General features: G+C 34.0%; 2 protein-coding genes across 2 annotated transcripts; one reads left to right on the top strand and one right to left on the bottom strand.

The window, feature by feature from the left end:
• Positions 1 to 3433, bottom strand: LOC110801868 (uncharacterized protein At4g15970-like). The gene is made up of 3 exons (XM_022007277.2): positions 2884 to 3433; positions 1293 to 1664; positions 1 to 525 (listed from the first exon to the last, which is right to left on the bottom strand). Exons 1-3 carry the CDS (start codon positions 3136 to 3138, stop codon positions 40 to 42), a joined length of 1113 nt encoding a protein of 370 aa, XP_021862969.1. The 5' UTR covers positions 3139 to 3433; the 3' UTR covers positions 1 to 39.
• A 3434-nt stretch (positions 3434 to 6867) lies between these two features.
• On the top strand, positions 6868 to 8932 carry LOC110801887 (uncharacterized). Its single transcript, XM_022007293.2, has 5 exons — positions 6868 to 7253; positions 7369 to 7855; positions 7931 to 8155; positions 8312 to 8404; positions 8504 to 8932. The coding sequence occupies exons 1-5, from the start codon at positions 6868 to 6870 to the stop codon at positions 8930 to 8932; spliced, it is 1620 nt and encodes a 539-aa protein (XP_021862985.2).
• The last annotated feature ends 699 nt before the right edge of the window (positions 8933 to 9631 follow it).

The raw sequence follows: 9631 nt of genomic DNA on the forward strand, positions 1-9631 counted from the left end.
AAATTTGAAATGAGTAAACATATAAATATACTTAGTATATTACATATGACATTGTTTTGGGACCATCCAATTTGAAGGTTGTGGTGACGTGTAATTATTTGAGGATAAATAAGTCTTCCAAACCTCAAGTGTTGTATTAAGGTCAGCTATTTTCCTATCCAAACCAGTACAACAATTAGCATGCATGGTGCAAACCTTGTTGAAATCTCTGCTTTTTTGGCAAAACCCACCAAAATAATTTGTATCTAAGAACCTAAATTTCACGCCAAGTTTTCTAACGTATGTACCGTTTTTTATCCTGTTAAAAACATCTTGTTCATGTAGAGAAGGATATGTTTGTCTTGACGAAACCCAGAATTTGTAGAATTTAATTGTTCGTTTGTTGGATCTTACGAAAAGAAATCCGTTGTTTGGGGGGTTTCGTATGTCGAATTGATTGCCGTTGAATCGGTCACATGAGGTTTGGAAATCTGAACTTGGAGTAAAATGTGGGATTGGATTTCGAAACCACATAACATCAGTATCCTGTAAATTTAAACAAAGAACGTTAGTTACAAGGACTTTCATGAGATTCAGACAAAAGGGTTTTCACCTTTTCACAACTACATTCTTTTTTGGTTGATATGAAGTAGACAATACCATCTTGAGCATGGCCCATTGATTGGCCCAAACAATTGTGGGTTTTGGACAGATTTTTAAGGCCTTTCGGCCTGATTCAATTTATATTTTTTAAGTGGGTTATGCACAACTTGAATTTTCTAATTTTTCTAAGAGGGTGAGTTTAACCCTTAGACTGAACCCCTATCTTCAGACTTTGTCACACCAGCTTTCCACTAATGTTTATCTACTTTTTTTATTATTCAGATTCACATAAGACTCTATCTCCTCATTTTTACACATTATCACCAGATTCGCCTCAAACTCTGCTAAGCTCCTAAAAAAAGATAATTAAATAGGACAAAGTATGATAATGTGGTATAATTTGACTTGGTCGGAGAAAATATAGAGTTTTAAGTGAGTCTTGAATTTTCAAACTCACTTCAAGATTTGTTTAAACTCGAGTCTCACCTTAAGACTTGGGATAAACTCACCCGTTACAAATTTACAACGACTTTTTAATAGGATTAATTTCATATTGCACCATTTCGTGGATAATAGCAATTAAGAGTACACAATAAATACGATACACCTAAAGTACATAAGCGTATGGGTAAAAAAACATGACATTGTGATAAAATAACACGTATGAGATAAAAGTTGCACAAAGATTTCATGTGTGATAGAGAAATTACCGTGAAAATAAAGTTGTAACCAAGTTTCAAAACGGTTTGCAAGAAAGCAAGTCTTTCCCACATCATATTCAAATAAATAGGGGTCATGAACCTCGCTTCATTAGCCATTTGAGATGATTGTTTAGTCTTGAGAAAATAACAATGGGAGATTAACTTCTTGCATCGAAGATACGCCTTTTCGTCGACGGCTATAGCCAATAAATGGTCGACAAGTGGAGCTGTATTATTTCCAACTCTGAAACTTTTTAAGAAAATATCAAACATGGAGTTTGGTTCTGCCCATGCCTCGTTCAAAGATGTCAATATAACTGTTTTTTCCTTGGTTGATGCCGCTTCTAGAACCTTCCTTAGCTCGTAATACTCATCTTTGATCTTCAAGTCCATAGTTTTAAAGAAAATGTCAGTTGTATACATGTAACATGTTTAATTGTGATCGAGGTAATTCATGTGAAAACCATACAACGTAATTTTGGACTTGTTCATTGAATTACTCCGTAATTAATTATCATGAAATGGTCAACTATATATCAACTTATTATTTTGATATTCTGTATAATATACTGTACTTCGTATAGTATTAGTCTTAACAACGTTGTTACATTCGTATGAATCGGTCTTTATGTGTTTAATTAAAGTATACGAAGTAGTATCAACAAATTGTACAAGTAAATAGCTAGTACTAAGTGGTGTATTTCCCCTCAAAAAAAAAAAAAAAGTGGTGTATTTCCATTTTAAAATTATCGTCAAGATAATTACTAATCATTACTAGTATTAAACTCTTACGTGTGTAAGTGTGTTTAGTAAACTGAGTAAATGTGAGTAAATTTGTGTAAATAATTAAGAGGATTCTATAATTTTATTTTTGTTATTAGTTACGGAGTATTAAATTGGAATATATGGAAAAGAAAATATGAGAAAATATGTGGACGTCTCTTTATTATTTTTGCCATTGTTGTTTTCCATCGTTTTTTCCTCAAAACTATGGAAAACTGAGCAAACAAAAAAAAAAAAACTTTTTTTTCCATCATCTCATATTATACTCTGTTTTTCATAGTTTTCCACAATAATACACCAAACAAGTAAAATTCGGAGATTTTCACAAATATATACATATTTACTTTTCTTTAGATTTCTATAGTTTTTTCTTTTCCGTGTTAAAGAAACATGGAGCGATTTCCTTCAATATTGCATAAAGATCCAATAATTCCCAAAATACGTTACTTTCTAACTTAATTCCCACCATACCGTCCACGCCAGGAAGGGAGAAAGATTTTTTTTTTTTCCGGTTCAATGGTGTAAAATATAGCGGTTTCTTTTAAAACAAAACTTTATAAAACCGCTTGGTTTTATAAGCCGCTATTTCAGATAGCGGTTTACTCTTTAAACCGTTGTTTCAGATAGCGGTTTATTGTAGATTTTATAAAAAAAATTAGACCGGCTTTATTGTTGATGTGGACGGTAGAGTGAGAAATAAGTGAAAAAGTAGCGTATTTTGGGAATTTACGAATCATCAAACAATATTGAAGGAAATCGCTCAGAAACATGTTGAAGGAATTTAAAAAGAGTAAAAAGAAGAAAGAAATTAGCTCACCGTGCCATTGACATCATATACCGTAAAAGAAAAGCGCCCCAAAGTTGGTAGAAACTCCCCATAATTATTGGACGACGCATAGTACAAAACTAGGAATGCAACTCCAAGCGTCGAAAAAACAAGCAAACTCTTCAAAATCCTTGCAAAATCTAATGGCAATTTTGCTAATGGGTAAATAGTATTCATGGCCGTCGCCGTCGTCGTAATTACCTCCATAAACGGACTGCTCTCATCACTTTTCCCCACCTCCTCCATAATCAACTCTTCTTGGTTGGATTATAAAACCAGTAGTTTGCTTCACTATGTGATTAATTAGCCCTTAATCACTCTTAATATCACATGATTTACCTTCCTTAAAGGGTTTGATTTTGAGTTAATTATAAGAAGTTAAGAAGAAATATCGAGATTACCAAGAACATATTCTAAAGCATATAGAATATGGATGATTTATGTGGGAGAGATTTTGATTTTTTTCAAAGTAACGTCAAAATATATGTATTATCGCTAGCAATACGGAGTAGCTGATCCTAAGCTGTATATGAAAAGGTCAAGTCTAAAATATTGCAAGTCATATTTTGACAGAGATTAAGTACTGTATTTATTAAAAACGTATATGTATAAATAATACGATTATATCTATTGCATTATACTAAAACAGACATCGGGAATGACACATGTCAATTGTCACCTCCTGGTGAAAAAAATCCCCGCAAAAGTTTTCTTCTTTTTTATTCATTTATTTATTTCAATTAACTTTTATGGAAAAGATTTTGTATTAGACTAAATCTCTATCATTCAGTATTTATTAGATCTTCAGTATATTTTTTCAACGTTTCTCAAAAATACTAATTGTAAAATCATAAAATATATCATAACATTATTAATCTTTTGAAAATTTGCAAGATCATTTGTACTAAGTGCTACTTTATTTTAGAACGATTATTTTGTTATTCAAATATTTTGAATAGTGCGTGCACGGGATCTAATATTCTAGTACTTGGTAATACTTACACGTATCACTACGTACGTAACACCAGGTTATACCGTTATAGGAGAATGTAAATTTACACTCGGGTGTGTGATCAATGATTTCTCCGCTTGCTACATTTCTAAAGTTTTAAACTGAAAATTAATGTACTGTAGTAATCTGTAATACTTGTAAAATTACATGTAATTAATTTTTAAATCAAACAAATGTTTTATGCGGTTTAGGGTTATATATATCATTTTGCTATCAAATGCTTATTTAAACAACATGAGTTTGGATTTAATTTTGTACTCTTAATTTTTTTTTTCTTTATACATCCATAGGATGCTTATTCCATTGATTCGTTGTGCAAGTTGGATTATACTCGTAGTACAGACTAGAGCACTTGTGATAGCTCGATCATTAGGGTTCAAATACAGCGCACAAACCAGCATTCTTAATTAAATTACTACTTAATAATTAGTGATACAAACCTAGGACTAATTAATACCCTACACGTGAATCTTTCTGGCGGAAGGGGCAAGTATCTTGCATTTTCAACTGGTTAGAATTTTTCACGTTTGTCAATGTACAGTAATGGATGAATTAAAATTAAATTCAACATGTTGCTTGTAATCCGAAACAAAAGGGGGTAATTCGTTATTTGTAATCATGTTACGGGGTACTCCGTAATAGTAGGGGTGCAAACGAGCCAAAACTCTCAATAAATTACTCGTGTTCAGACTCGGTTAATCTCGTTCATATTCGTTTATTTAATTAATGAGCCTAGCTTGAACAACTTTTGAAGCTCGTTTAATAAACGAGCTTGAACATGAACTTATGTATGCTCGTTCATTTATGTTCATGAACAACTCATTTATTTATGTTCATGAACAAGTTCATCTATTTGTGTTCATAATCAAAATTTCCATAAATAATTGTATGATCATAGATTAAAATCGTATTCTTACTTTAATTTTAACTACCAAAAATATGTATCATAGAATAAAAATATTTTGATTGGTTACAATGACGATCTCCTATGTCGATTCATGTTAGCCGACCCGAAATTATTTTGGGATTAAGGCTTTGTTGTTATTGTTGTTGACTTGTTAGAATAAAATTTTGAATTGAAATGGCTAAATAGTGAACATTCAAAATTATGTTTTCAAATGATTAAACTTTAAAGTACAAAACTACTTTAAGAAAAAAGCTCGTTTATGAACTCGGCTCGGTTAATAAATAAGACGTTCATGAACCGTTCACGAACACAAAATCTCTTAAACAAACCGAGCTTGAACAAATTTTTGAGCTCGGTTGAATGCTCGGGTTCGGGATCGAGCTCGCCTAAATTAAATGAACATGAATATAAACAGGATAGTACTCGGTTCGGCTTGACTCGTTTACACCCCTACGTAATATAAACTACAAAAATTTGTATCTTTTATGACAACCTAATAACGACGGGTAAAAATCCCGTGGTAAAAGGCCTTTTGCGACGGGGATAACAACCCAACAAAGACGGGAACAACCGTCGCACATGTCTTTTACGACGGGTTAACGACGGGATTTTCCATTAACGACAGTCCCCTTTTATGACGGGTTCGCGACGAAAAATCCCGTCGTTAATCAACAATTATTGGCCTTTAGCAATGGGATTTCCCGTCGTTAATAGTACAATTTCTTATATAGAAATCTTAAAGTATCGGGGTGGAAACAAAATCGAAGATTTAATTAAAGTTTTTAATCCAAGAAACTGTCATGATGCTCAACTTGTTTAGTGGCTAAATCAAATAAAAAGTCAATGAAATTATTAAGGTAATGTACTACATATATGTCTATTTGTTTGAAGTATTATTAAGCAACTTGCAATAAAACAACTAAGATCCACAAGTTCTCCAATTATAGAGAAAGAACTCCTTTGACAACGGGTTGTTAAACGTTGATGAAATAATCCACCTCTGTGATAACGTCGTCATCGAGATCAACCATCACGTCAACGGTCGAGATTAAACGTTGACTAAGGGTCCATCACTAGACACTAGTAGGCTAGTAGGAGACTAAGCTAGCAACTACTGTAATTGCTTAGATAGCCAAAGGTGTTAACCACTTATACTGGATAAACTAGACCGGCCTAAAGATTGTCAAATGTCAAGTGGGTTGGGTTAACCTGAGTACGTCCTACGAACCGAGTTTGTTGGCTAGACCGAATGGGTTCGGCCTAGGCTCGGTAAAAGATTAACCTAGGACTAACTCACATACTGGCTAAGTGAACGGATTACTAATATGTCATATTGTCATAGTCTAATGGATCAAGTCATTTTTTGTTGGTTATTCCTCCTTATTGGGAGAAGATATAATTAGCACAAACAAAGAGAAAATAAAGGAGCGAAAAAGAAGGAGAGAAGTGAGAAAACAAAAAATATTTATAATAATTTGCATCATTAGTTTCTTAGTAATATGCTAGTTGTTGGTGTACAGGCTTGCCATCACACGAGCAAACAACACACTCAGCAAAGCAATACAAGCAACACTGCCTTACTTCATGCAGAAGCCAGCTCATTTCCTTCTAGAAGAAAGCTTAACAGATTCTCCTAGAAATAAGGAAGGTTGTTAGGCTGTTAGAAGGTAGTTAGTTGTAGTTAGTTGCTGATTCATTTAGTCAGTAATGAGCTGTACATTTACTGTGTTTTGATTGGTGGAAACACCTCATAGGAGTTAGCATTTAGGCTGTATATATATACTCTTCATGCTGTAATTATGATTCATTCATTCAATCAAATAATAAACTCTATTCTACTTAGCTTTCTCTCTCAAATTCTCTCAAAGTTTTCACCCTAAAAGGAGAAAACTGACATGGTATCAGAGCAAGATCTTTAGATCCTGCCAAAATTGTTTTCGCAGATTTCTTCTTCTTAATTGCTTGATCAATTGATCAAGTTGTTTTCATATTTTGATTTCTTTGATTCTGTATCAGCAACTGAAATTCTATAGAATTTCGTTCTGTGATTTTCAAAATGCCTACTGAAGTTGATTCTTCACTCAATCCTAATTCAGCTTACTATCTCAGCAACAATGACCTCAATACTTCAAAATTGGTCAATTTAGTGTTTGATGGAAAGTGTTTCAATGACTGGAAAAGGTCTATGATGATAGCATTGTCTGCTAGAAACAAATTGTGCTTTGTTGATGGAACATTGGATCAACCAGCAGCAAACTCTCAAGATTTCAGAATCTGGAACAGGTGTAATGACTTGGTGATCTCATGGATGTTAGGATCTCTTGAAGTTTCGATTGCAAGAAGTGTTCTATACCTCAAAACAACAAGAGATATCTGGTTGGATCTTGAAGAAAGATTTTGTCAATCATCTGGTCCTCAATTGTTCTCAGTCCAGCAGAAATTGTGTGATTTAAATCAAGAAAATCATGAACTGATTTCTGGTTTTTTTTACTAAGATCAAACTTCTTTGGGATCAACTAGATGGTTTGGATCCTCTGCCATCTTGTGTTTGTACTAGATGTAATTGTACACTCACACAAAAACTCCTGAAATCTCAGGAAAATCAAAGGTTGATTCAGTTCCTGATGAAACTGAACAAAAAATATGATCACTCCAAAAGCACTATCCTCATGATGAGTCCACTTCCAACAATTTCAAAAGCCTATGGATTATTGCTTCAAGAAGAACAACAGAAAGAAGTAAATAGCAACAGAAATCACAACTTGGAATCCACTGTGTTTACTGCAAGAAAGTTCACTGATAATAGGACTTATAAGTCCAATTATGGTTCCAATTCTGGCACACTGAATACAGGTGGAAATCAGACAAGGAATTTTACTTATAATAGGAACAACCTGTTTTGTGAACATTGCAGAATGAAAAACCATACAGTTGATAAATGTTGGAAGCTACATGGATATCCTAAGGATTTTAAAGGCAAAGGCAAAAGAGTAGCAGCAGCAGCTCAACTAGAAGAATTTACTGAGAAGGAAAGTGGAAATGAGGCAGATACATGAGTTGTTCATGCCACATTCACAGAAGAACAGTACAACAATCTTTTGAGCCTTCTTAACACTCAGAAAGCTGCTAACCAAGCTGAACATTCTGGTTCTGGTTCTCTTGGCTTAGCAACTACAACTCAATTGAGAGGTACATTATGTATCTTTTCTAAATTCAAAACTAAGTGGATTCTAGATAGTGTTGCAAGTGATCACATGTGTTCAAATAAAAGCATGTTCAGCAAATTAGAATCTGTTGATGACAAGAATCACACTATCACAATTCCTGATGGTACTGAATTACAGGTAACACACAAAGGCTTAGTTGATCTAGGAAATAATATAACACTCAGAAATGTGTTGTATGTTCCAGGTTTTGAGTTCAATCTGATTAGTGTGTCTCAGCTGTGCAATGATATTCAGTGTTCAGTATTATTTACACATGATGAATGCTTTGCCCAGGACCTTTCCAAGAACAAGCACATTCTTCTTGGTAGATTGGACAAAGGCCTGTATTGCTTAAATGAAGAATTGTTGACATCTGACAACAAAACAGTACCAAACAACTAAGCTCTTTCCAGCTTTACATATGAGATTGAAGAAGCTAAACTGTGGCATCTTAGATTAGGACACATTTCTTTTGGCAAAATAAAGAATGTTAAAGGCATTGATGTAAAAGGTTGCCTAGCTGAATGTTTTTGTCAAATTTGTCCATTGGCAAAACAAACAAGGTTTCCCTTCTCTGTTAGTAGCATTAAGTCAGTGCAGCCATTTGATTTGTTACATGTAGATGTGTGGGGACCATATTCTGTACATGATTCTTCTAGGTGTAATCAATTTCTTACAATTGTGGATGATTACACTAGAATGACTTGGACTCACTTAATGAGAAATAAAACAGATTCTGTTAAAATAATGACTGACTTTCTTCTGTATGTTGAGAATCAATTTGGTTCCACAGTGAAATCAGTTAGATCAGACAATGCTCCTGACTTAACAGAAGGTGCAATGAAGGAACTGTTTCTTAGCAAAGGATTCTACATCAGAAAAGCTGCAGCCACACACCTCAGCAAAATGGTGTAGTGGAAAGGAAACATAAACACCTTCTTGAGACTGCAAGAGCTTTGTTTTTCCAATCAAAGCTTATTCCTGATAAGTTCTGGAGTGACTGCATTCTTATTGCAACTTATTTGATTAATAGAATGCCCCTAAAGAGTATCAACTTCAGTACTCCATATGAAAAACTATTCAGACAACCACCTGATTTGTCTCATTTGAAGGTTTTTGGATGCTTATGTTACATTACAACATCAAAGGTCAACAAATCTAAATTTGACCCCAGGGCTAATCCATGTGTTCTGCTTGGATATCCTCCCACTCAGAAAGCCTACAAGGTTTACAATCTTATCACAAGAAAATCAGTTGTTTCTCGAGATGTTGTATTCCATGAGCACCATTTCCCTTTTCATTTCTCATCTAACCCATCAGATGTCTACTCAAATCAATTTTTCTTACCAATTGTCACTCCTTACTCTTCAGATTTTCCTGATATCTCACTTGAAAATCTTAATATCACCAGTTCTTCTACCCCTTTCAATGATTCATCATCACAGTCTTCAACTTATTCTTCTCAATCACCAACAAACTCTCCTAATCAATCTCCTATTATTCCATCTAGTCCAACCATATCTCCTGCTCCAGTACCTAGAAAATCTACCAGAACTATAAAACCACCCTCACATTTCAGTGATTTTGTTTGTCATAAGCCTCCAAGGCACGGGT

Source organism: Spinacia oleracea, chromosome 4 (genome assembly GCF_020520425.1).
Source record: "Spinacia oleracea cultivar Varoflay chromosome 4, BTI_SOV_V1, whole genome shotgun sequence".
In the NCBI taxonomy this organism is placed as follows: domain Eukaryota; kingdom Viridiplantae; phylum Streptophyta; class Magnoliopsida; order Caryophyllales; family Amaranthaceae; genus Spinacia; species Spinacia oleracea.

Excerpts from the sequence above, each read along its gene's own strand:
- LOC110801868 (XM_022007277.2), bottom strand. The coding sequence starts at position 3,138 with ATGGAGGAGGTGGGGAAAAGTGATGAGAGCAGTCCGTTTATGGAGGTA. Across the intron at positions 1,665-2,883 it reads TATATGATGTCAATGGCACG|ATCAAAGATGAGTATTACGA; the intron begins GTGAGCTAATTT and ends ATGGACTTGAAG. Across the intron at positions 526-1,292 it reads GTTACAACTTTATTTTCACG|GATACTGATGTTATGTGGTT; the intron begins GTAATTTCTCTA and ends TTAAATTTACAG.
- LOC110801887 (XM_022007293.2), top strand. The coding sequence starts at position 6,868 with ATGCCTACTGAAGTTGATTCTTCACTCAATCCTAATTCAGCTTACTAT. Across the intron at positions 7,254-7,368 it reads TTCTCAGTCCAGCAGAAATT|ATGTAATTGTACACTCACAC; the intron begins GTGTGATTTAAA and ends TGTTTGTACTAG. Across the intron at positions 7,856-7,930 it reads AGAAGGAAAGTGGAAATGAG|AAAGCTGCTAACCAAGCTGA; the intron begins GCAGATACATGA and ends CTTAACACTCAG.